General features: G+C 42.8%; 1 protein-coding gene across 13 annotated transcripts in view; it reads right to left on the bottom strand.

Annotated features, from left to right (window-relative positions):
- Window positions 1-9,540: 9,540 nt before the first annotated feature.
- ZMYND11 (zinc finger MYND-type containing 11) overlaps window positions 9,541-27,956 on the bottom strand; it is a 146,845-nt gene continuing 128,429 nt past the window's right edge. For all 13 annotated transcript variants that reach the window (XM_070390911.1, XM_070390929.1, XM_070390901.1 and 10 more), the window contains 4 exons: window positions 27,732-27,800; window positions 26,625-26,897; window positions 26,113-26,298; window positions 9,541-11,523 (listed from right to left, as the gene is read on the bottom strand). In XM_070390911.1, the coding sequence (XP_070247012.1) occupies window positions 11,401-11,523; window positions 26,113-26,298; window positions 26,625-26,897; window positions 27,732-27,800 (651 nt within the window). In that variant the 3' untranslated portion in view covers window positions 9,541-11,400. The remainder of the gene's footprint in view (window positions 11,524-26,112; window positions 26,299-26,624; window positions 26,898-27,731; window positions 27,801-27,956) is intronic.

Below are 27,956 nucleotides of genomic sequence, written 5' to 3'. Positions count from 1 at the left end.
CATTTTGCTGCAAGTGTACAGATTATTGGTTAACTTCTGGGATAAAGAGCAAGCATGAGTCCTGTGTGCAAACACTTCCGTCATCTGTACTGCAGGGACCCTTTGCATGTCAGGAGGAAGGGCTAGCTGGCTAGTTCAACCCAAATTATCTTTGTTCATTTGACAAGCAAAAGCCCTATCTTTTGCCCAAGACCTGAGAATTCTTATGGCTTTGTCTTTTGGAAAGCAGTAGCCAGTTAACTGACTTTCCGTCTCACGGTTATAAAAGATAAGTTTTGTACACATACAAATCAGTAGAACTCAAATCTGCACACAGATCACCAGGCTTAACCCCTCATATTAGAAATCCACTTGGCCCCCCAACCCACAGCTTTTGTTCCAGGCAATCCTGTACTAGTTGGGGGTGATGCTTTGGGTGTATGGAAGTGGGGGGCTGGCCGACCAGCCGGCTGCATTGAATTACACAGACTATTGCCAGGAAGGTCCCAGTGTCTCAGATGGTGGCCAAACAGTGATGAGTCAAATACAGACAAGATGACCAAGAGAGGCCTACACAGACCTTCCTGTGCGCACGTGTGTGCATGTGTGCGTGTGTGTGTGTGTGTGTGTGTGTGTGCACACGTGCGCCCACCGGGGTGGGTGGGAGTGAGAGTGCTCTTTGGTGATGGCATGCTCTGCTCCCCCAGCTCAGTGCCGAGTTCTTGGGACACAGTCAGCAGTAGTTTGGTTGGCTGGTCGGTTATCATTCAGTGTCTTAGTCATCCTCCCAGCATCTCCTCATTTTGCTTCGTCTCCTCGCCTTGTACTAAAGTGTGCTAACTATCTCTTCACCCGTTAGCCTTCCTGCAGGAGGACAGGGTGTGCTTCTGCAAGCACGCCTACAGGGCACCTGGCCCGGGGCAGACCAGTAGCACCTGCTGGATGGAGGACCTCCTCACGGGTAAGTGGCACCAGGGGCTCGCAGCCCCCCTGCGAGAAGGAGGAGAGAACGGAGAGATGATAGGAGTTTCTGGGAATGGGATGAGCATGCTGTTCTTCATAATCCAGAAGGTGCCAGTGCATCCGGTAGTCACGCAGGCCTGTTGCCAGAGGTACTGATTCTAGTAACTCATGCTGGGGCCCGGCTGTCCCTGCCATTTGACAAATAACTGGAAATGCCAGCAAGAGGGTCAGGGCTGACAAGGAGAGAGCGGGAGGAACTGGAAGTGACTGATGTGGTTAGTGAACAGAGTTTGTGGCCTCCATGCGTGCCCGTCACGTGCCCCGGACGGGACACAGTGGAGGGATGTGAAGAGCCGCAGGGTAGACGGCCACCCAGGCTGGTGGACCCCGCACCTCTGCCCCAGCTCATCCTCAGGAGGATGCCCAGGGGACAGCACTGTGGCGGGTCCGGTGACTGCCCTGGGCCTCGCCAGGCTGCCCAGGCAGCTGTGCAGCTGGAGACAGAAGGAGCGTGTGATGCCGAGACAAAGGGGCCGATGCACCCGGTCACCTTGCTGAGCGATCATCGGTGAGTCCCTGACCCGTGTCTGGGCTGCTTTTCCTCAGACCCCTGTGCAGGGGCCTGTGAACCCGTGAACCCGCCCAGACCGTTATCAGACCAGCTTTCCTGCTGAGGACTCGGGCCCCCTGTGGGGGTAGGTAGCCTCAGACGGGTTCCGAGCCAGAACATGAAGTACTGGCTGTAGGGGGGTGGAGTGGGGGAGGGGGGGGGATTCGAACAAGAGTAAAGCAAACGAATTCTTGAGGACAAATGTCCTCATCATCCAGAGCAGCTCCCAGCTGTGAGGGTGTATGAGGGGCGACATGAGGTCGGCCCCACCTAGGCCATCACTTGCGGGTTCACAGACCGGAGCAGGAGCAAGTGCGCGCTGGGCCCTGGAGAAGGAGTGGGTAGAGAAGCACTGGAGGAAAAGCTACTTAAAGAGACGCTATGATCCTTTGTAACCTGAATAATCAAACCTCATGTGTGGTCTGTTTAAATATCAAGTCGATATTCAGGTATTACCGAGTTAAATACTTTGATCAGGTACAAGGGTGACCTGTGGGGCTAATTTTCTGCAGCCAGCTCCTCCCCGCCCCCATTGTGTAAATACGCCTCCAGCCGGACCAGGGCCTGGCAGCTCCAATGCTCAGGGAAGGAGGGGTCTCAGGGAGCTTAAGGATTTCTGTGTTTACAGCACTGAGCTGGGGACAGGCAAGTGCCAGGGGTGCAAGGTTGTGGGGGACAACCTCTTGGTTAAGGAGGGGAAGCTGGAAGCCAGAAGTGGGCAGGCACGTGGGGTGGGAAGGCAGCGGGACCTCTGGGTCAGGGCAGATTCAGTCACGGGGGAAGGAGCGTTCCCGTTAGCCGCCTGCCCTACTGGGAAAACCCAAATCACCATTTTTTTAAAAAAGGGAGGTTTTGAGTAGGTAATCTAATCGCATGGTCCAAATTCGGAAGCTGTATAAAGGCCTGTCCACTGTGAAGTCCGGTTCCCCAGAGCCCACGGCAGGAAACCACCCACACCACTTTCTCGCCGGTCCTGTCTGGGTTTCTTCACGGGAATGCAGATCAGCACTGAGCCCCTGCTCCTGCCTCCATTCTCCCCCACAGGCAGGTACGCGGGACACGCCATTCTCTACCTGTGTTCTTTAAAGTTCACCTTGGGTTCTCCGTGCTTTCATAGCAGCACGGCCTCCCGCCGCTGGGTGCACCTGTCCGCTCCCATCCTCGGACACAGCCTTCCCAGAGTCTCATTGTCAGCAACCAGCTTCTGTCCTGACAAAAGTCAGTCATTTCATCGTGGGCAAGTGTTTCTCATGGGTGGGTTTCTGGCTGGGGCTGACGAGTCAGGGAGTGAGTGGGTTTCTGCTGGGGGGATGATGCGTTGAGGTGACTGCTGTGATTTGGACAGATGTTTCAGGGCAGCGGTTCTCAACCTGTGGGTCGAGACCCCTTTGGGGGTCGAATGACCCTTTCACAGGGGTCGCCTAAGACCATCAGAAAACACATAATTACATATTGTTTTTGTGATTAATCACTATGCTTTAATTATGTTCAATTTGTAACAATGAAATTGGGTGTCACCACAACATGAGGAACTGTGTTAAAGGGTCGCGGCATTAGGAAGGTTGAGAACCACTGCTAGAGAGGGTTTCACTGCCACTTTTCACTTTCAACAGCAACACCTCACCAACAGAAGTGTTGGCTTTAATTGGCATTTCTGTTATTACTAGAAACCCAGCGCATGAAATCTGTGCACTGGTAGGGTTCCTAGGGGCTGCTGGCTGGGTACTCCCTCCCTTCTCTCAGCTGCCTGCTGGCTGGGGCCTCCCTTCCTCCCCCCCCCCACCCCCATCCCTCACCCCTACCCTGGTCAGACTCCCAGACAACTCCTGGTTGAGGGGACAATTTGCATACTATGCTTATATTATATAGGATAAGTAGGATCGGGTATTTTAACAGTATTTTAGAAAGCCATTTGTATTTCTCTTTCTGCGAACTGTTGATGTCCCTTCAACTACTGGATAGTTCAGCTTGTCAGGAACTGTTGTGAAGGTTTTAAATGGGAAAAAAAAAAGAAGAAGAAAGGATTAGTGGCTGTCCTGCCCAGCTCACCTGACCAGGCTCTCTCTGCCTTTTATTGTCTTTGAGCTACTCTACAGTTTTTAAATTATAGAAAACGGATAATACTAATTACTTTTGTCCCAGGAACACACCTGATTCACATAAATTAGTAAATTCACTTCAGAATCCTTGTTTTCTGTCCAGGTGCTGTTCTTGGAACCCCCGGTTGAACCAGTTGGAATCTGCTACTTGCTTCCTCATTAGTGAACTGAGGAAATCTTCCTCCGTGGTTGCTATCCGTAGCTCCTTTCAAATCATTCCCCTCACTGCGGAGAGCTTTGTTCACTAGAGAGATCAGTCCTTCGTCTGGGAGGAGTTGAAAATGTTTTCTTCCCGCCGGGTGGCTCAGCTGGCTGAGCATCAGCCCGTGCACCGAAGGGTCATGGGTTTGATTCCCGATCAGGGCACACACCCAGGTTCCCAGTTCAATCCCTGGTCGGGGAGCATATGGAAACAACCAATTGATGTTTCTCTCTCACATTGATGTTTCTCGCACATGTTGATTTCTCTCTCTCTCTCTCTCTCTCTCTCTCTCTCTCTCTCTCTCTCTCTTTTCCCCTCCTCCCCCCCCCCCCCTCGCCTCTCTCAATTCAACAAAAAACAATTCTGTTTGAGAATATACTGTGAGAGGTGAGGGTTTTGTTTGTTTGTTTGTTTTTTAGGGAAAAGGAGGTGGGGAAAGAGAGAAGGGTGTGTATCTCAGATTGAGACCGTTGGAACGTGGCTCCTCACCTGAAGGAACTAGCAGCTGTCTGGGAGACCAAGTAAGAACGTGTAAGCAAATGAAGGCACCAGTCATAATGCTACATCCGTCCGGGGAAAGGACAGATTTGCAAAGAAAAGTTCAATATGAATCTGAGATGGATGTTTTTTTAAAAAAGCTGGTTTGGCCAGACGGGGCCGGGAGGCAGCTGCCATCCCGAGCTGCACTGTGGGTTTCAGAGCCACTGGCTTTGGTTTCTGTTGTTTCGAGAGACAGGAATGAATGGTGCAAAAACAGACTTGAGGGAAAATCGCTTCCAAGCAGATAAGGGGCCTGCTGACGCCCAGGAGCACTGAGGGCACGTGCTGATGGCAGGCGCTGGGAGACTTTCCTTACACGGGCACCTTCTTCCTTGAAATGCTGCGCTTCTGAAAGCTCCAACAGGAATGCTTCTGCCACCTTCCTGCTCCCTCCCCCATCCTGTCTTTGAACTCTTTAATTTTCTATTTCCTGTCCAGGCCCAGGCTCAGGGCAGCCAGGGATAAGGACAAGCAGCGGAATACCTGCGTCTCTCAGCCCCAGGCCCAGGGAGAGGAGCCCCCCCCCACCCCCCGGCGGCCGGGGGAGGTGTCCCAGCCCCTCTCCAGGAGGCGGCTGTGGGGGCGGGGGGGAGGGGTTGGGGACCCTTGGGACACTGCCTGAGACCATTCTTTGTGCCTCTGACCGACTCCCTGGAAACCCGTGTAAGATCCAAATTGAAATGTCAGAGTGATTTATTTGTAAGCAGAGCCCCCACTTTTTGGCTTGAGGATCAACAGCAGGAAGACACTGAACACAAAGAACAAGATTCCTATTGGAGACAAACGAAAAACGTGTGGTCCACAGTCCATCTGTCTGGCCCCCCCATTAGTAGATACTCAGTTTCCAGAACTATAAGAATTACGGCTTAATCTTTTCGAACCTTGATGATTCTCTTTCAAATGAGCTAGAAAAGACTGGATTGCCATTCTTTTATAAACAGAGAAAACACAATTTATTCGTTTTGTCCAAACCTAATCTGGCCTGCTACCCAGGCACTTTTGCCCACAAATGGATGTCTAATTTGTTGTTTACAAACGAGGACCAGGAGGAATATCTTTTGCTGCCAAGATGCTGTCACTCCTATTTTCTTCTTGTCCTAAATACGATTTCTCTCTGTCTATTTTCCTTCTCCCGATCAACAACAAACTTCTCAAGAGTAGTCTCCTCAAACGCTCACTTCTTTATCCTTTGCCTTCTGTAGTCACTTGTGCCTTTTATCCCCATGGCATCACCCCAATCCCTCTTCCAGTCTGCTGGCTCCTTAACCTTGTCAGATCTCTCATTACTTGGAAAAAAAATTACTGTCCTATAACCCTTAGCCCTGTTGATTTCTCTAGAGAAGACTTATTTTTCTTTTTTCCTTTTTAATCCTTGCCTGATGTTTTTATTTATTTTAGAGAGGAAGGAGGAGATCAGTGTGAGAGGGAAGCGTTGATCGATTGCTTCCTGTACGTGCCCTGACCGGGAATCTAACCCAGACACTTTTTGGTGTCCTGGACAATGCTCCAACCTACTGAGCCACCTGTCCAGGGCAAGACTTATTTTTTTCTTGATTTTAAATTGTTCAGAATACAAATGTGGGGGGAAATGGTTCACCCCAGATCAATATTGGGTCCGCAAATGACATTCTTCTCCAGCTGACTCCTGTTCACCTTTCAAGATTCAGCTTACATATTATTTTTTAAGCCTTTCCTCATTCTTTCCCCTCCTATGTGTTATCCTTTCTCTGTATCCTGTAGTCTTGTATGTATTCTTGCTTGCACCTAACTCTGATATATAGGAAGAATGTTGCTTTTATTTAATTGATGCCCTCACGAGAATGTAAACTCTATGGGGACAGCAAGCATGTCTCTTTTGCTCATTATCATATGATCAGCATCAAACAGATGCTATAGCTCAAGTATTTGTGTTTGTGTGTGTGTGCGCTTTAATATATTTTTATTGATTTCAGAGAGGGGGAGGGAGAGATAGAAGTATCAATGATGAGAGAAAATCATTGATCAGCTGCCTCCTGCACGGGATTGAGCCTGCAACCTGGGCATCTGCCCTTGACCGGAATCAAACCCGGGACCCTTCAGTCCACAGGCTTGATCCTCTGAGTCTAATTGGCTAGGGCTCAAGTATTTGTTAAATGAACAAATTAATAATGTCTATACAGTCTCCTGAATTTCCTTAGCATTCTCCACCTTCAGTTATACTCTGCCCTATTTCTAGATAGTAGGAGCTTGCAAGACGCTATACAGCCACCTGCAGTCTTCAAGGGGCTATAGAAGAGACATGATGTCAGGAACATGGATATTGACTTTGAGTGGCTCTGGGTCTCAGCTTCCTCTCTAGTATGAGGTTAAGAAGTTGGACTAGATACAGGTTTTCAAATTGCCCTGTTGAGCCAAACGGAATCTTAGGAAGCTTTTTCAGGGCTGCCTAATTGAAATGCCAACTTAGGACTTGACTAGATGATTACTAACCTTTCAAATCTGACTCTGAAACAGACTGTGCATGAGCCTACCCTCAGAGCTCAAATTCTGACAAAGACTGATTTTCTTTTTTATCAACTCCTAGGTATCAAGTAGGTCCTCTAATACACATTTGCTGGTTGAGTATTGACTACAAATAAGGTGCTGATGAGGACACACACTTGGTAAGACAAAGCTGCTGTTGTCCAATCTGGGGTGGTCATCAGCCACCTATGATGGAATATGGCTCGTCCAAATAGAGGTGTGTTGAAAGCATATGACACACACTGGATTTTGAAGACTTAGTACAAAACAAGAATGTAAACTATTTCATTCATTCTTATATTAAACTAGAGGCCTGGTGCATGAAATTCATGCACTTGGGGAGGGTCTCTTAGCCTGGCCTGCTCCCTCTCGCAGTCCGGGAGCCTTGGGGGGATGTCCAACTGATGGCCTAGGGGTCCTAAGACGTCAGTCAGACATCCTTAGCATTGCCACAGAGGCGGGAGAGGCTCCCACCACGGTCGCTGTGCTCACCAGCCATGAGTCTGGCTACTGCTGTTGGAGGGGGGGGATGGGTCTGACGCTGGGGGGCTGCTCAGGCCTGCCTCTACCCAGGTCTGGAGTTGTAGGGAAGAGAGGCATGCCCGGCCCCAGCGGAGGGGCCCCAGCAGCAGCAGGCTGCGGCCCCGGTGCCTTGGGGGCGCTGATGAGTTGTCGCCGGTGCTATTGTTGTGGGCGCCCCTGACAGGGGAAGAGATTGGGAGTCGGAGGTGAGGGCTGCAGCTACCCCGAGACTGGGTCTTCTCCCAGTCCGGTCAGCCTCCCCGCCTCCCCAGGGGTATGGGTGCTGGAGTAGGGTGTCCATGCAGGAGGATTGGAAGATCTTCCCATGGCTGCTTCCTCTACCTTCTTTGCAGTCTGGGCTCCTGTCAGGGGTTCCCCTCAGACCTCTGGGAACTTGGCTCCAGCCGCCCCGCTCCTCCGTGGCTCCCTGCAGCCCCCGCCCTATTCAGCTCTCCCTGGCCGTCCACCTGTCAGGAGGCTGCAGGGGTGCCCTGCTGTGGGCAATGTGGTCCTGGGGCAGTGGATGGTAGTATGGGGAGCAGTTCCAGTAAAGTTTAATAAACCCCAGGTCGGTGTCAGGATACAGCTGTGGGGCTGTGGGAGAGTCTGCCTGGGCAGACAATATTGCTCTAGACCCAGGGTTCCGCCCCACCCACCCTGTGAATGGTCATAATGTGATGGTGTCCTGGGTAATTTGCATATCCCTCTATTATATATAGAAGCTGAAATGTTTTGGCTGTATTAGTTTTCACCTTTATTAGATAATTTAGAATTGCACAGGTGTCCCATATTACACACTTTCACTTGACAGCACTGTTTTATGAAGCTTCTATTTCAGCCTAGCAGTGTTGATCTTTTGTGAATGTACATACCCTCTAACACCTGGCCTCTCAGGGTGTTCCATGACCAGCACAATCAGTCACATGGAGGCTTATGAGAAAGAGCAGAATTACCAGCTTCACTGACCCTAGACCTACTGAGTCAGATTCTGCACTTTAAGGAGACCCCCTCAGGAGATTATGGGACACGAGTTTGAGGTCTGATGTAGAGCACAGTACAGGACACCATCGTTCTCTTTACACCTCACGTTTTTGCTTCTCCAATCCCGCTGGGTTAGGGATTAACCTGAGGGACCAGAGTGCTGGGGGTGGGGAGTCCATAGATGAGACCTAGGAATCTGCAAAAAAAATACATTTTGTGCATGGACGTGTATGATTTTTCACGAAATGGTGCACTGATTCTCCAGAGTAAAGTAGTCGTTGTGAAAGGGTGAGCCCCTTAGCAATATTAGGAACTTGTTAGAACGCAAACGCATGCATCAGGCCAGTAATGACTAACGAGCTCTCCTGTGATCCTGCTTCTGAAGTTTGAGAACCACTGAATTAGATACTGGAGGCAAAAGGGAGGGCCAAGCCAATTCTTGCATGAGGAGGAGGGTGAAGCTGACATGAGCTGAGACTGGTTCATGTAAACTGGTTGGAGAAGTGGAGCGACAATGGATTTGGTTCTAGATGTATTGACACTGATGCTACTGACAAACTTCCAGTGTTTATGGAATAATTTTCTGTTTGTTCAGCCTAGTGTAAGGATTAAGAAAACAAGCTTTGTAGTTAACCAACCTGAATTTTTTGAGAACCAGTAAAAGTATTTTGAGTCTTTCTGAAAGCTGGTAAAAGTTCAACTTAAATGTTTAAGTAAATGAATGATTTTCCACACACTGTTCTCATATGAAGTTAAACAGTCACCAATGGATAACCATGACCACCATGTGATAAGTGTTTGGTTTGGTAAAGCGAATTGGACTAAATCACCAATGTATTAAAGCCAGTTTTTTTAAATACATTTATTAACCAATGTTAACACATTAAATGAATCTATATATTGCTAGTCAGAGCAGCTTACAAAATGCCAGAATGCATCATAGAACTGGACAGCCACAATGAATAATTACAATGTGCATAGTGGCTAAGCTCAACATCTTGATATAGCTTTATGATTTGCAGAAATATTTTAATGATTCCTAAAACAATCAATTGTAATTTTACCTAAAACTTTTACAAAACCAGGCCACAATCTTTTTTAATTTTTTTTTTTTTTTTTAACACACAGTTTTCACGCTGTAGTAACTTGGAAATGTGCAACCGTGTCAACGGAGACAAAAAAGCCAAAGTAACACGAATCTTACGTTCATGCAGCTATCAGTAAATAGTACACACTCTGGAATGGTTTTACATTGAAAGTATTTCCACAATAACTTGCTCTCATAGGGGTGGATCGAAGTTTTAAAACTTGAAAAATGATCAAGAGAAGGTAAGTGTTCTTGGTTACGATGTTTCAACCAGACCACGGCACGTGGCAACACTGACTAATCACACAGCAACAAGGAAGGACCAGATGCAAGCCACTGCGTAGTTCAGGGGGGTGTTGAAACGGCGCCAGGCAGTTCCTATGAGCCATTGGGCACCACTGGGCAGCAGCCTGTCAATTAACTTGTGTCACCGCCATCTGCAACAGCACCAGGACTGGGTGAATGATTATTTCACAGAAGACTTGGTTACATTTTTAACTTTAGAGTGACCCTGACAAACCTAGAGAAAACTTTTTAAAAGGTTTTTCTCCTGATTCTTTCACTTCCATTGTGTGTAATTGCTTTAATAAATATCAAAGGTCTAAATAAATATTTACAAATTATTTCTCTAACCTTAAAAAATAACTAAATGATAAATGGGAATTGGACTTGGTCTAAGATCAGTCTTCGAAAAAAAAACATAAATTGTGAGATTTTTCTTTAAAAAAAAAGTAATTTCAGTTTTTCTGGCTGTATTTTATATATCTATGTATAAAAAAAATCATTATTCAACTATCGATCCATTCCTATTGGTAATGCTTCTTCATCCAGACATTCCGCAAAATACAGACTTTTTACAAACCACGGCATCTTTAATACAAGAAAATTAACATGCATTATTCTTCATTCTGTGTACAGTGATGGGGTTCATTAGTAGGCAATGACCCATTACCACAAACATAACGGCTTCTGTGAAACTTAAGTGCTTTCTTTCCTTTTAGCATTAACTTATAATATATGAGGTGACACCAGATAATAGGCAATCGATATTTGGGGAGGGAAGGGAAGCAGTCAATAAATTCGTATGCCCCATCTATAATTTCATGTATGGATTAAGGTAGTTTTTGGCTTATTTTATTTTTGTTGTTTATTTTGTTACAAGCACTCATGTTAGAATAAAGATGAAATGTGCAAACTTTAAAATTTAAATATTCATTTTCTCTAAGATCCAGCTCAGTAAAAGATTACCCAGTTCCCTGCAATTTTAAACTACAAGATCAAAGCTAATAATTTGTTATAAAAGTTATATATTGAAAAGAAAATGAAAAACACAATTGGGAAATATTTAAGAAAAAATATGCAGGACTAGCACCTGCTGTGTCAACCCTGTTCCCTAAATTCAATCATATACCCACTGGCATAACCAATAGATAATGCCTTTAAACAGTAAATTAAGCTGAACAAAACCAGCTCAACAAGGTTAAGAAATAAATTTCACATCAGGTAGTATGTTTTATTTCTGAAACAGTCCTTAGTTCTTACATTCAGATCTATTTTAAATGTTTATTTGTTAAACTCACTTGTGTTCACCAGTTGTTTTTTTAAAGATCTGTTGTTTAAAGGTTAAAATCTCTGTAAAACCTAAAAATGTTTTAAAATTTGCTGTAAATGCAACAAATTCTCAATTAAATTTTATTTAAAATAATACCCTCCACTGATGTTACTTTTACCCCCGAAAAATTCCAGAGGGACATTAACAAAAGATTTAAACTACTGTGCAAAATCTCTTCACGAAAAGTGTTTAAAGGCTGGTGCAAAATGGGAAGCAAATTCTAAACAATTTTGGCTTCTTGGAAACAAAAACCGTTGTGTCTGAGAAGAGCAATCATCGGTGACTCTCCAGCAAGAACCGTCTTCATCTTTTCCGGCGGCAGGTGCGCTTGTGCTCGGCGTGCCAGTGCTCCTGCTGGCACTTGATGGAGCAGTAGGATGTGTTCCAGCAGCAGTGGTACATGGCCTCCTCCTCACAGTTGTAGCACTAGAGGAGAAATCAGAGGTTCAGTACACAAGAAACTGGTTAACATTATAGACTTTTGAAGTTGTGATTTTAAACATCTTTTTGGCTCAACCTTAAAATAACATCATTGCCAAGAATATCAGAATATGTTTTATGTACTGAGCAGAATGGCAGGAAACAATGGAATGGCTGTTACTAACAAATTCAAGCTTACCTGGCACGACAACTTGTTTTCTCTTTACTGTGTCATTACCATCAGCACACAAACATTTATATGTCCTCACAAAGGTCTTGAGAGGACTCTGAGCAGATGAAAGAACAGGAATCTGTCTCCCCACCTGGACAACAACTGCTCTGGCAGAATCTTTTGGAAGTTGACTACTATGGAGTTTGTTGAGGGCTTGCAACTTCCAGGGGAAGAGTTGGACAGCAAGTTGTGGTTAATTTTGACCAATTTCAGCTCCTAGCAGAGTAGCAGCTACCCACCACAATGCAGGCAGCTGTACGTGTTCCTGGAGCAGCTTGTGCGAGCCAGGGTGGATAAAAAGGGCCTGTCCTTCAAACAGCGGAGATCTATGCTGACTGCTACTTCTGATCACAGAGGTACAGACAGAGGGGAGGTCAATGATGTTTATCTCATTGTCACAAGCCCCCTCTCTTCAACTGAAGTGACTTCCAGGAAAGTTAAAGGTCCAGTACCCTTTAATTTCCCCTTTTGGGGAGCCAGAAATTAAAGATTAGGACATTCAAAACCAACTGCATAGACAGTGAATATTAATGATGTGCATGCCCTAGGAGAGGCTCAGAAAAGGCCTAGAAGATATTTAGTTTACATATCAGGCTGATTCTTGGCACAGCCAACAACAGACCCTGAAGAGAGGAAGAAAAAGAATTAGAGTTACCATATTATTAGATTCAAATGCCCAGTGTTCAATAAAGAATCACAAGGCATACAAAGGAACAGAAATGTATGACCATTCAAAGGAAAAAATCACCAGAAACTGTCCATAAAAAGGCCCTAATGGCAGATATAGTGGTCAAATACTTTAAATAACTATTAAAGATGCTCAAAGAACTAAGGGAACATGCGGAGAAAGTCAACATGTGTAAACAAAATGGAACTATCAATTAAAAAAAAAAAAAAAAAAAAGAAAATCTGGAGCTGAAAAGTCTATGACCTGAAGTGGAAAAATTCACTAGAGGGATTCAAAAGCAGATCTGAGCAGGCACAAGACGGGACACAATGGAAATTAAAAAGTATAAGGAAGGCCCAGCTAGAGTGGTTCAGATGGTTGAGCGCCATCCGTGCACTGAAAGGTTTGATTCCTGGTCAGGGCACATACCTGGGTTGCAGGTTTGATTCCCAGTTGGGGAGTGTAGGGAAGGTAACCAATCCATGTTTCCCTCTTCCCCCCTCCTTCTTTCTAAATACGTTCTTGGCTGAGGATTAAACACTAATAATAAAATTAATAATAATAAAAAAAGTATAAGGAAGCCCAGTGGTTGAGCATCAACCCAAGAACCAGGAGGTCCCCAGTTGAATTCCCAGTCAGGGCACATGCTTGGGTTGTGGGTTCAATCCCCAGTAGGGGGGCATGCAGAAGGCAGCCAACTGATGTCTCGCTCTCTCATCGATGTTTCTATCTCTCTATCCCTCTGCCTTCTCTCTAAAATAAAAATAAGTTACAAATAAGTATAAGGAAAAGATTGAAGAAAATCAAATAGGCCTATGGGATCTGTGGGATACCAAGATACGCATTTTTGGGTTCCCAGAAGAAAGAGAAAAGGGCAGGGAGAATATTTGAGGAAATAATGGCTGAGAACTTCCCAATGTAAAATATGAACATAAACATTCAAAAAGCTCAATGACTCCAAGAGACCCACATCAATACATATTATAACAACACTTTAAAAAAATATATTTTATTGATTTTTTACAGAAAGGAAGGGAGAGAGTCAGAGAGCTAGAAACATCGATGAGAGAGAAACATGGATCAGCTGCTTCCTGCACATCTCCCACTGGGGATGTGCCCGAAACCAAGGTACATGCCCTTGACCAGAATTGAATCTGGGACCCTTCAGTCCGCAGGCTAACGCTCTATCCACTGAGCCAAACCGGTTAGGGCTATAACAACACTTTCAAAGGCCAAAGTTAAAAGAGCAACATGAACTGCCCTAACTGGGTAGCTCAGTTGGTTAGAGTGTCATTCTGATAAGCCAAGGTTGTGGGTTCAATCCCCAGTCAGGGCACATACAAGAATCAACCAATGAATGCATAAATAAATGAAGTAACAAATCAATGTTTCTCTCTTTTTTTCTAAAAATCAATCAATCAATAAATAAAAAGAGCATCATGAAAGTAGCTAGAGAAGCAAACTGGCACATGTAAAGGATCATCAATATATGATCAGATTTCTCACTAGAAACTTTGGAGGCCAGAAGATAGCAGACTGATACATTCAGAGTGCTAAAAGAGAAAGCTGTAAATAGAGAATCCTATATTCAGCAAAATTATCCTTCAAAGTTAAAGAAATTTTAAAATTCCCAGATAAACAAAAGCAGGGGGAGTTCCAAAGATCTCAGTGAGGGTTAATCCTGGACAAGTGTAAAGCTAGTGCTATTGCAACAATGGCTTATAACTGTACATTTTGTTTTCTAGATAATTAAAAAACTAATACATTTTTAAAAATGTATTACTGTACATTTTGTTTGTAACTCCAAATCTTTTCTACATAATTTAGGAGATTAATGAAGTTAAAAGAGCTATGCTTTGGGGACACAATGTACAGAGTTGTAATTCTGTGACATTAACAACCCAAAGTGGTGGGGACAGAGCTATATAGGAGCAGTTTTTGTATGTGACCGAAGTGAAGCTGAATAAATTCATATTACAGAGTTATAACTTTAGGATGTTATGTGTAATCCCCATAGTAATGCAACCACAAAGAATACAAAGGAAAGAAATTTAAACATTTCACTACAAAAAAGAAAATCTCAACAAAGGACAGGAATTCAGGAAATCAGGAATAAAAAGCTATAGGGTATATTGAAAATAAACACAATGACAGACATTCCCCTATCAGTAATCACTTTGAGTTACATGGATTCAACTCTCCAATCAAAAGGCACAGATTGGCAGAATGGATAAAAATACAGGATCCAACTATATGCCCTCTAAGGGAGTCTCACTTGAGACAGAAAGACACAAACAGGCTGAAAATGAAGGAGGGGAAAAGATGTTCCATGCAAACAGTAATCAAAAGAGAGCAGGTGGCTATTACAATATCAAGCAAAATAGACTTTAAATATTTAAAAAGCTTACAAAAGAGGTAGTATATAATTGTTGTATTTTCTTGCTGTATTGAGTCTCTTATTAATATAAACATTTATGTACCTAATCAAAGACCATCGAAATATATGAAGCAAAAACTGACAGAACTGAAGGGAGAAAGCAGACAGTTCTGCCATAATAAATAGCTGAGACTTCAATAACCCCCTCACAATAATGAATAAAACAACTGCACAGAAAATAAGGAGATAAAAGGACTTAAACTTACACAATAAACTAGATCTAACAGACTTTTACACAAGTCTCCCCAACTAGAGCACATACTCTTCTCAAGTGCACATGGGACATTTTCCAAGACAGACCATATGTCAGCTTACCAATTAAGTCTCATATCATGCAAAGTATCTTCTCAGACCACAATAGATGAAGCAATCAAAAACAAAACTGGAAAATTCACAAAATTGTGCAAATTAAATATACATTTTTAAACAACCAATGTATCAAAGAAGAAATCACAAGGGAAATTAGAAAACACAATATACCAAAATTTAAGAGAAGCAGCAAGGCAATGCTCAGAAGGAAATTATTAGTTGCAAATACCTACCTTACAAAAAAAAATCTCAAATCAATAACCTAAAAGTCCACTTTAAGGAACTGGGAAAAACAAACTAAACCCAAAGCTAGCAGAAGGAAGGAAATAATAAAGATTAGAGCAGACCTAAATGGGAATAGAAAAACAGAAAAAAAATCGAACTGAAAGCTGGTTCTTCAAAAAGGTCAACAAAACTGACAAACCTATAGTTAGATGGACTAATAAAAAAGAGGACTCAAATTAATAAAATCAGACATGAAAGTGGGGAGCTTACTGATTCCATAGAGATAAAAAAAATTGTTAATAATGCACTATTAACAATTATACAAACCGGGCGGCATAGGTTAACGCCGGAGTTTGCTGCCTCGAACAACCACTTAAAAAATACAACTAAAAGACGCAACGGACATCATCCAGAACCACAGGAAGGCTGGCTGAGTGGAAGTTCTACAACTAGGAGGAACCGAGAATCAGAGGAGGCGCAGTGCTGAAGTAAAATACTAAGGTGCAGAGTGCGCGCAGCGCGGGCTGGTGGCTGAGGGCGAGGTTGACTGTTTCAATCCGGAGGGAGCCTCAGACTCTGAGCTCCAGATCTGGGCGAGTCTCTAGGGACCCAGACTCAAACGGGAGAAGCGGGACTGTCTGGCTTCAGTCCCTCTGAGGTTTGCAGCAGTTGTAGGGACAGAGAGGCAGAGCCCCTGGGGACAGACTGAGAGCAGCCATAACTGCTCCCTCCTCCGCCCTGTTGATCCTGTGGGACCCACCCCACCCAAGCCCTGCACAGAGGCATTTGCCGGATAGCCTCAGGCAAAGGCTAGATTAGCACCTCCCTAGAGGACAGAAGTTCTCCCACTGCAAACACAGCTGATTCTCACAGCCAGTTGGCCTGGAGGTCAAGTAGTAATTACCTACAACAATCAAGGCTTGACTACAAGACTGCACACAGAGACCACAAGGGGGTGCACCAAGAGTGTCTACCTCAGGTAATTGGGACACTTAACACGGAAAGCCACTCTATCGACACAGCGAAGCATAAAAAAATGCCAAGACAAAGAAACAGGCCACAAAGGACAGAACCGGAGGAAAGCAGGCTACTGGATATAGAATTCAAAACCACACTTTTGAGGTCTCTCAAGAGGCTTCTAGAGTCTGTCGATAAACTTGATGAGATGTACAGGAAATCTAATGAGACCCTCGATGGTGTGATAAAGGACCAACTAGAAATTAAGCATACACTGACTGAAATAAAGAATATTATACAGACTCCCAACAGCAGACCAGAGGAGCGCAAGAATCAAGTCAAAGATTTGAAATGCGAGGAAGCAAAAAACACCCAACTGGAAAAGCAAATTGAAAAAAGAATCCGAAAGTGTGAAGATAGTGTAAGGAGCCTCTGGGACAGCTACAAGCGTACCAACATCAGGATAATAGGGGTGCCAGAAGATGAGAGAGAGCAAGATATTGAAAACCTATTTGAAGAAATAATGGTAGAAAACTTCCCCTACTTGGTGAAAGAAATAGATTTACAAGTCCATGAAGCGCAGAGAACCCCAAACAAAAGGAATCCAAAGAGGACCACACCAAGACACATCATCATTAAAATGCCAAGAGCAAAAGACAAAGAGAGAATCTTAAAAGCAGCAAGAGAAAGAAACTCAGTTACCTACAAGGGAGTACCCATACGACTGTCAGCTGATTTCTCAACAGAAACTTTGCAGGCCAGAAGGGAGTGGCAAGAAATATTCAAAGTGATGAATACCAAGAACCTACAACCAAGATTACTTTATCCAGCAAAGCTATCATTCAGAATTGAAGGTCAGATAAAGAGCTTCACAGATAAGGAAAAGCTAAAGGAGTTCATCACCACCAAACCAGTATTATATGAAATGCTGAAAGGTATCTTTTAAGAAGAGGAAGAAGAAGAAAAAGGTAAAGATACAAATTATGAACAACAAATACGCATCTATCAACAAGTGAATCTAAGAATCAAGTGAATAAATAATCTGATGAACAGAATGAACTGGTGATTATAATAGAATCAGGGACATAGAAAGGGAATGGACTGACTATTCTTGGGGGGGGGGGGGGGGAAGGGGTGTGGGAAATGCGGGAAGAGACTGGACAAAAATCATGCACCTATGGATGAGGACAGTGGGTGGGGAGTGAGGGCGGAGCGTGGGGTGGGAACTGGGTGGAGGGGAGTTATGGTGGGAAAAAAGAGGAACCAATGTAATAATCTGAACAATAAAGATTTAATTAAAAAAATTAAAAAAAAAATTATACAAACCAATTGGATAACCTAGATAAAATAGACAAATTCCTAGAAACAAAACCTACCAAGACTAAATCATCAAGAAGCAGAAAATCTGAGGAGACCCGTAACTAGTAAGAGGATTGAATTATTAATAAAAAAATCTCCCAATACAAAAGAACTCTGTACCTGATGTCTTCTCTAGTAAATTCACTGAATTCTTAGTTGAAGAAGAGTATCAATTCTTCTCAAACTTTAATCATGGATGGTTGAAATAAAAATCAATTAATGTAATATATCACATCAACATAATGAAAGGAAAAATTAGCACATAATCATTTCAATTGATGATCAAAAGAAAAAGCATCTGACAAAATTCAACACCTTTCCTGATAAAAACACTCAACAAAACTGGAACAGAAGGAAACTACCTCCACATAAAAGCCACATATAAAAAACCCACTGCAAACATCATACTCAATGGTAAAAGTTTTTCCTCTAGATCAGGAACAAGACAAGGATGCCTGCTTTTCACTTCTGTTCAATAGAGTACTGAATGTTCTAGCCAGAGCAAGTCAGCAAACCAAACAAGACATAAAAGCCATACAAATTTAAAAGGAAAAAGTAAAATTGTATGTTTACATATGATATGATCTAGAATGTAGAAAACCCCAAAGATTCCAGGACAAAGTGTCAGATCTAATAAATGAATTCAGCAAAGTAGCAGGATACTAAGTCAATATACTAAAATCAGTTATATTTCTATACACGAACAATGAATAACCTAATAAGGAAACTAGAGGCCCGGTGCATGAATTCATGCACGGGTGGGGTCCGGCCAGCCTGCCCTGATGGGGGCTGATTAGGGTTGGGCCAGCGGAGGGGAGGGGCCGTAGGAGGTTAGCTGGCCAGCCCCACCCCCCAAACGGGGTGTGGGGGGCATGTGATCAGGGGCAGGGCTGGCCAGAGGGAGGGGCCACGGGAGGTTGTGTGTGTGTGGGGGGTGATCAGGGCCCAGATAGAGCCGGTTGGCCACCACAGTGCATGTCATAGCAACCGGTCGTTCTGGTCGTAAGGGTCGCTTGGCTTTTATATATATATAGATAATGAAAACAATTCTATTTAAAATTGTTCAAAGTAAGAATAAAATACTTTGAAATTAACAAGGAGGTGAAAGACTTGTACAATGAAAACTAAAAAATATTGCTGAAATTAAAGAAGATATAAATGGAAACATATCCCATGTTCACAGACTAAAAGACTTATCATTGTTAAGATGTCAATACTATTGAGAGTGATCTATGTATTCAATTCCTATCAAAATCCCAATGGCATTTTTAAAAATATATATTTTAATTGATTTCAGAGAGGAAGGGAGGGGGAGAGAGAGAGACAGAAACATCAATGATGATAATCATTTATAAGCTGCCTCCTGTGCATCCCACGCTGAGGATCGAGTCCTCAACCCAGGCATATGCCCTGGCCGGAAATCAAAATGCAACCTCCTGGTTCACAGGCCATGCAAGCTGGGCACAATGACATTTTTAGTAGAAACAAAAAAGCCCATTCTAATTTTCATGTGGAATCTCGAAGGACCTTGAGAAGCCAAAACAATCATGAAAAACAAACAAACAAAAAACCAATCTGGAGGACTACCACTTCCTAATTTCAATACTTATTACAAAGTTACATTAAAACTATGTGGTATTGGCATAAAGATAGACACAGACCAGTGGAATAGAATAAGTGCCCAGAAATAAACCCTTACATTTTTCATCAAATGATTTTTGATGAGGGTGCCAAGACCATTTAATGGGGATAAGTCTTTTAACAAGTGGTCCTGGAAAGAAACTGAATCTTTATCTAACATATGAAAAATTTAATTTGAAATGTATCAAGAATGTAAATGTAAGACCTAAGACAATAAAATTCTTAGAATAAAACACAGGATAGAAGCTTCACAACCCTAGATTTGGCAATGATTTCTTGGATATGACACCCAAGGCACAGATAACCAAAGAGAAAATAGACAAATTGGACTTAATGAAAATGACCCACAGACTGGGAGAAAATATTTGTGAATCATATATCTGGTAAGAAATTAATATCCAGAATATTTAGAGAGCTCCTAAAACTCAACAACTAAAACCTCAATTCAGAAATGGGCAAGGGACTTAAATAGACATTTATCAAAAAAGATAGAGGAATGTCAATAAGTACATGAAAACATGCCCAACATAACTAATCAGGGAAATGCAAATCAAAACTACAATGAGATACCACTTTCTATCCATTTGGATGGCTACTATCAAAGTAAAAAAACCAAACCAAAACAAAAAAATGTGCTGGAGTTGTAAAATGGTGTAGCTCCTGTGGAAACAGTATGGAGTTTCCTCAAAAAATTAAAGACAGAATTACTATATGATCCAACAATCACACCCAAAAGAATTAAAAGCAGGGTCTCAAAGAGATATGTATATACCCATGTTCACAACAGTGAACATAGGCATGTGAATAAATAAGCTGAATGTGATATCTACACTAATAAAAGAGAAACATGGTAATTAGCGTACGACTGCTACCCTTCCCATTGGCTAATCAGCATATCCTTATGCAAATTAGCTGTCAGCCAAGATGGTGGCTGGCAGCCATGCACTGAAGCGAACTGGGAGGCTTGCTTGCTCCAGTGATGGCAGACTCCAACGTTCCCCACCTCACTTGCCGGCCTCTCAACTGCAACTCTAAGCAACTATGTTGCAAATATAGAAGCTAAACAAAACCCCAGAAACCAGCTTTCAGTCAGCTGGGCTTCAGCCAGCCGGACCGAAACATTGTATCGAATACAGAAGGAAAAACAAAGGCCAGAAACCGGCTTTCAGCAGCCGAGGCCTCAGAGCTAAAGCTGGCCCAGAATAAAAAAAAGAAAGACAGAAAGAAAGAAAGGAGCGGTTGGGAGCTTCAGCCACTCACCAGCCGGAAAACGGCCCTCAGCCCCTCACCCAGACTGGCCAGGCACCCCAGTTGGTACCCCCATCCTGATCCAGGACACCCTTCAGGGCAAACCAGCCGTGCACCAGGCCTCTATTCTATATAGTAAAAGGGTAATATGCCTCCCGGCACCGGGATCAGCGTGACAGGGGGCAGTGCCCAAACCCTGATTGCCCGGTGGCTCTGTGTGTGACAGGGGGCGGGGCCACAACCTCCCCATCCGCCCTGCTCTGTTCATGACAGGGGAAGGCGCCCCAACCCCCTGATCAGCCCTGCTCTGTGCCTGATAGGGGGGAGCTCCCCAACCCCCTGATCGCCCTGCGGCTGTGTGTGTGACAGGGTGCAGCGCCCCAAGCCCCTGATCGGCCCTGTTCTGTGGGTGATAGAGGGTGGTGCCCCAACCCCCCCCCCGCCCCCGCCGCACGGGCCCTGCTCTGTGAGTGACAGGGGGAGCTCCTCAACCCCTGATCGGCCCCGCTGTGCGTGACAGGGGGGAGCTCCTCAACCCCCTGATGGGCCCTGCTCTGTGTGTGACAGAGTACGGAGCCCCAAGCCCCCTGATGGGCCCTGCTCTGTGCATGACAGGGGGCGGCACCCCAACCCCCTGATCAGCCCTGCTCTGTGTGTGACAGGGGGCGGTGCCCCAACTCCCCTATCGGCCCTACTCTGTGAGTGACGGGGGGAGTGCCTCAACCCCCTGATTGGCCCTGCTCTGTGTGTGACAGGGTATGGAGCCCCAACCCCCCTGATGGGCCCTGCTCTGTGCGTGACAGGGGGTGGCACCGCAACTTCCCTATCGACCCTGCCTTGAGTGTGACAGAGGGCGGTGCCCCACCCGCCATCGGCTCTACCCTGAGCTTGACTAGGGGTCGCATCGCAACCTCCCAATCCGCCCTGCTCTGTGCATGACAGGGGGTAGCGCCCCAACTCCCCAATCGACCCTGCTCTGAGCCCAACCAGGGGCTGCACCTAGGGATTGGGCCTGCCCTCTGCCACCCGGGAGCAGGCCTAAACCAGCAGGTCATTATCTCCTGAGGGGTCCCAGACTGTGAGAGGGCACAGGATGGGCTGAGGGACCCCCCCCCAGTGCACAAATTTTTGTGCACCGGGCCTCTAGTATACATATAAATGAAATATTTTTCAGCTTTAAAAAAAGGAAAATTATGCAATATGCTACAACATGGATGAACCTTAAGGACATTACCTGAAGAAGGACAAATATATGACTAGAGGCCCGGTGCATGAAATTTGTGCACGGGGGGCAGAGGGTACCTCAGCCTGGCTTGTATCCTCTCCAATCCAGGACCCCTTGGAGGATGTCCGACTGCTGGTTTAGGCCAGATCCCTGCGGCTCCCACTAGCTCCTGCCTGCCTGCCCACCTGATCATCCCTAACCGCATCTGCCTGCCTGCCTGATCGCCCCGAACTGCCTCTGCCTGCCTGCCTGCCTGATTGCCCCTAACCACTCTCCCCTGCAGGCCTGATCGTTCCCTAACCGCTCTGCCCTGCTGGCCTGACTGCCCCAACCACTCTACCGTGACCCCCGTCACCGTGGCTTTGTCCAGAAGGACGTCTGGAAAATGTCTGGTCTATCTGGTCTCATTAGCATATTATTCTTTAATGCTAGAAGTATAGATTGCACTTTTACCACTGAATATGCTATTATTATCAAGGTTATTTATGACCCAAAACTAGTGGTCAGTTCTCAGCCCTCATCTTATTTGGCACTGTTGGGAGATATTTTGATTGTCATAACTTTGGGGGACAGAGAGAAGGAGGTGCTACTGGCATCCAATGGGTACAGGCAGTTAAACATCCTGTAATATACAGGATAGCTCTCTTTTCCATGAATTTTTGGTCCAAATGATAATAGTACTGAGGTTGAAAATCTGGTCTAACCAAAGGGTGAGAAATCTATGTAATTAAGGCTGTTTGGACCTGGGAGAAGAAAATGGAGCAACAGTAAAAATTAAGATTTTAAGCTGAGTTGATAAAAGAATGGTGGTATCATTAACAGATACCCATAAGGAGAATGAACAGGTAATGGCAAGGAAGGTGAGACTGAGTTTTGGAAATAGATACTTGAAAATAAATCCATACAGATATGTAAGTTCTATAAAGAGACAGCTGGACAGATATACAGACTGATATAGACAGATGACAGATAGACCTACAGATATATAGATTTGACAGTTGATAGTAAGAGTCTTAGGGCAGGACCTATTCAGCCTACTATTACAAAAATGTGGACAGCCTGTTTTAATTTTTGGAAATAGCTGTAATGAGTCAGATCTGTGTTTTAATCTTGGGCCTGTGTTAATCAGTCATGTAAGTTTGGAACCAAGTTTATTTAACTTCTATCTTAGTTTCCCAATCTTTAAATAATATTTTAAGCAGCACCATTTTTCTCCTAAGTACCCTATTACCTTATTTATGCATTCACTCATTTTATATCTCTCTCCTTCTTTGTGTGTATATTTATAAGATATCTCTTTCTTACTCTGATTCTCATTTTAACATCCATTTTTTGGCATCTGACATACCTACATTCTGTCCTACAACATTTTAGTCTTTCTTACAATAATGTAAGATTTAATTATAATATAGTAACAATTCTAAATATTTTACCAGTCTACTTGAAACGACATGAGCTGAAGCAGCTTAGAAGGGTGACGTTCCAGCTCTACCAACCAGGATTTTACTGTTCAAGCTCATAAGCCTCAAATTCCTCACCTATAAAAAAGGGTATATATCAAAGCAATATGGTATTGGCATAAAAACAGACACATAGATCAGTGGAACAGATTGAGAGCCTAGAAATAAACCCATACACATATGATCAACTAATTTAAAACAAAGAAGCCAAGAATATAGCTTCTTCAATAAATAGTATTAAGAGACTGGGCAGCTACATGAAAAAAACACATGCAAAAAACTGAACCACTATCTTATACCATATACAAAAATCAACTCAAAATAGATTAAAGACTAAAATGTAAGACTTGAAACCATAAACTTCCTACAATGAAATAGGGGTAAGAGCTCCTAGTTATCAGTCTTGATGATCTTAAAAAAAATTTTATTTGACACCAAAGCAAAGGAAACAAAAATAAACAAGTTGAGCATATTAAACTAAAAGCCTTCTGTACAGTAAACAAAACCATCAACAAAATAAAAAGGTAACCTGTGGAATGGCAAAAAATATTTTCAAATCATATATCTGATAAGGCATTTATCTGATAAGGGGTTAATATCCAAAATAAATTTAAAAAACCTTACAACTCAACAGAAAACAAATAATCCAATTAAAGCATGGGGAAAGGACTTGAATAAACATTTCTCCAAAGACATACTGATGGCCAACAGGTACATGAAAATGTGCTCCACATCTCTAATAATCAGGGAAATACTAATCAAAACCACAATGAGATTGTCACTTTACAACTTTTAGAAAGGCTAGTACCAAAAAGAAATAAGTGCTGATAAGAATGTGGAGAAAAGGGAACACTTGGTGCACTATTGTTAGGAATGTAAAATGGTGCAGCCATTATGGAAAACAGTATGGAAGCTCCTCAAATATTTAAAAATAGAACTGCCATATGGATTCAGAATCCCATTGTGGGTATTTATCCAAAAGGGGGGAGGGGGGGACTGGACCACTATCTTATATAGTGTTCAGTGGCATATTCACTATAGACAACATTTTGACAAAACTTAAGTGTCTGTCAACAGATGAATGAGTAAAGAGGATGATACCCCCCCACACACACACACCTACACGCACACACACAATGGAGTATTATTCAAAGAAAGAAGGAATTCCTACCATTTGTGACAACATGGATGGAGCTAGAGAACAGTGTTATGCTAAGTAAAACAAGTCAGTTAGAGGAAGACAAATACGCATGGTTATCACTTATATGTGGAATCAAATGAATAGGTATAATAGGACCAAATTCACAAATGTAAGTGCTATAAAAGGCAGTATTATAATTCTTCATTACAGCCTCCTCTTCCCATTTCCTTGTTTGGTAAACTTATGGGGATTTCTTCTCTTAAATCTAGTGCCCACTTTCTGGCTTTCTCTGGTCTTTGCATGAAGGTAGAATTACAGACATGGTGTAAGGGTATTGTCCTTGAGCACACCTTAATTTCCATATAGTGGCATTATTTCATTATTCATCTCTTTTTCCTACCAACTTATTTACATAGATTTTTCTATATTATATGCTAACTTTCCCTTTTCCTTCTTGCCCAATCTTTGTAATCATTTTTATGTTTACTTCCCTCATGAAACATTTACTTTACATGTATTTAAAGACTCTTCAGAACATAGTCTGGATCAAATGAAGAATCACTAAACTTCCTACAGTAATTCATAAAATTAAAACCAAGTTATGAGCATTTGGGAACAAAAATTCCCCCCCCCACCAATTACCTGAGATCTGTGGAGAATGTGTATGCTCAGAAGTTTCTAATGTAAGTGGGAGACAAGAGTCACTAACAGGATACAATGAAAAATGAACTACTTCTCAGATTCTAACTGGAGTTAGAGACCAGTGAGATGTTATCATCATAAAGTAAAAGTAATCAATTTCTTTAATATAACCTAATATATAAATGTTAAATGCAGTAATTCTGAAAATCCTCTATTTGCTATTGTGATACTTATATTTCTAATTTCACAATTTAGGTATTACCTATCAGAAGCTAACAGGCAAAAGTCGGGGCCAGCCAATTTTTCCAAATAAAATACTTGCACATATGGAAAGGTTATATAAATTAATTGTACTAAATATGTTATGTACTAAAGTATCATAATCTCAATTTAGCAAAATAATCCTAAACAAAACTGTGGGGTCTGGAGTTGAGAAATTATAGAACTTTAAATAAAATTTAAAAATTAATTAGCCCTGGTTGGGTGGCTCAGCTGGGTGGAGCAACATTGCGTACATCAAAAGGTTGTGGGTTCCGCCCTAGCCGGCTTGGCTCAGTGGATAGAGCGTCAGCCTACGGACTGAGGGGTCCCAGGTTCGATTCTGGCCAAGGGCATATGCCTGGGTTGCGGGCTCCATCCCCAGTAGGGGTATGCAGGAGGCAGCTGACCAATGATTCTCTCTCATCATTGATGTTTCTATCTCTCTCTCCTTCTCCCTTCCTCTCTGAAATCAATAAATATATTTTAAAAAAAAGAAAAGGTTGCGGGTTCCATTCCTGGTCAGGACACATACCTAGGTTGTGGTTTTGATCCCTGCTTGGGGCAAGAAAGGGAGGCAACCAATCAATGTTTCTCTTTCTTTCTAAAAAATCAATTAAAAAAAAATAACATATCCTCAGGTGAGGATGAGAAAATTACCTGACAATTTCACACTTTATCTTATTTCATGAATAATATTTGCATATGTCACATATATCATTCTGAATTGATTTTCATCATACCTGTGGTATATTTTCAACAATCAGATGCTTAAAAATTATACTGATATTTACCCACTGCTTCTTCTTGGTCTGAGAAATTAGTTGTTTGTGCTGTGTTGCTAGCTTCTTGATTTCCTCTACAAACTCTTCTTTACACTTTTCCTTTACTTGTTTACATTTTCTGTCCATCTCACCCTGCATATTGGCGACAGCCTTATTTACAGCTTGTCTTTTTTCTTCTTCCATTTCAGAACGCAGCTGAAATGAAAAACAAGTTAACCCACAATATGTCAGCTCACAATTTACAAAGGCCTTAATACATAGTTTCTACTTAAACGATGTAGCTCTTCCCTTTATTTTACTAAGAGCTGTGAATATTCATTCAGGTGAGAAATATTTAGGTATTGTTGCTTGAAATAGCATAAAAGATATTTTATTTTATTCCTATTTTTAGTGTTATTTCTAGTTTTAAAAAGCAGTTGTCTGGCTGAGACATGAGTGAAAGAAGCTAAACTGCTACAGGGAAAGACTCACTCACTATGCCCAGGGGTAAGAGGGCAAGTCACACTGTGGGGGCTCCTGACCTTTTCTAGAGCTTCTCGTACAACTCTTTCAGTTTCTCGCTTGTGATCAGACTTCATTCGGTCTTTAAAGTCATTGAAAATTTTGGTGTATTTGTCGTGGCACATGCTTTGACACACTCCATCACTGGTGGTCTGGGTGCTTCTATGCAGCATTCTTGGTGAAGAGGCACTTAACTTCTTGGTCTGAGTTGACACTGAAACTTTTTCGATTGGCTGAGGCAATGTGGGGATTTCCTGGCTGGAACTGACTGCTTCAGTTTCAGGCTCTGGTTCCTAAAGGGTAAGGAAAGTGCTTCAATGTAAAACAAAACCATTAACTCACTATTCAAGAATAAGCTCTATCAGGATAAGACAGTGATAACATAAAATAGCTATATAAGAAACTGTTTTTAAAAAAACACATGTAATTAATATTAAGTACATGCTATTAGATATATTTTACCATAATTAAATATTAAAAAATGGAAAAAAACAACTAAAAACACATGCAATTAGTAGCTACAATGGTTCTAAACAGTAACTTCATCTACAATTTCATTATATGTTAATACTCATTTGATTTTTAAAAACTAAACAAAAACATTTATCATTTTAAATTATTATCAATTTATAGTCATTTTTTGGACTAGATTTATTAACGAATTTCCTAAAATCCAAAACCACTTATCAGTGAACATGTGTTTGGCCTATACCCAAATATACACCTTGATTTAAAACATGCATGGATTATATACTTTAAAAGGCTGAGCTTAACCATAGTTTCCTCCCGTTTTAAAATGCTGGCCTAACTGATGTACTAGATAAACACAATGTATTTCATAATGCCATGAGAACATATCAGAGTTCCAGGAAATACCAAAAAGTGCACTTGCACTTAGCCAGATTTGGTCAGTGGTTGCTCAATTGAGGTGGAGGCTTGGCACATGTGTGTTTTTCCAGTGACAGAATATGATAATGGTCAGAAGACTGGGTTCACACTTGGCTGATATTATCTGACTGATGGCAATGCATTTCACAAGTACACATCACGAGCAATCATCTTGACTGTAACTTTGAAAACATTTTCTGTGCCAATGCCACCAGGAAACTTCAAGGTACACAACTTACTTCTTTTTTGGGTTCCACACTTTGATTACGTCGCCCTTTCTTTGCTCTTGGTTCCTGAGTGACCTTTAGCTGTGGGCATCATAAAAGTAACAGCATATTATTCCAGACACTGAAACACTTCTCTGCTAAAAATACTAGCTATGGACCCACAGGTAAGAAGTAGCTCATTCCATTTCACGAAGGCACCTCTTACTCATTACTGCTTGATGTGCAGGGCTTGAAAGA

The sequence above is a fragment of the Myotis yumanensis genome, unplaced genomic scaffold (genome assembly GCF_028538775.1).
Source record: "Myotis yumanensis isolate MYYU_CA2020_CCGP unplaced genomic scaffold, mMyoYum1.0.hap1 SCAF_1, whole genome shotgun sequence".
In the NCBI taxonomy this organism is placed as follows: domain Eukaryota; kingdom Metazoa; phylum Chordata; class Mammalia; order Chiroptera; family Vespertilionidae; genus Myotis; species Myotis yumanensis.
This window is presented reverse-complemented; position numbering and strand designations above follow the sequence as displayed.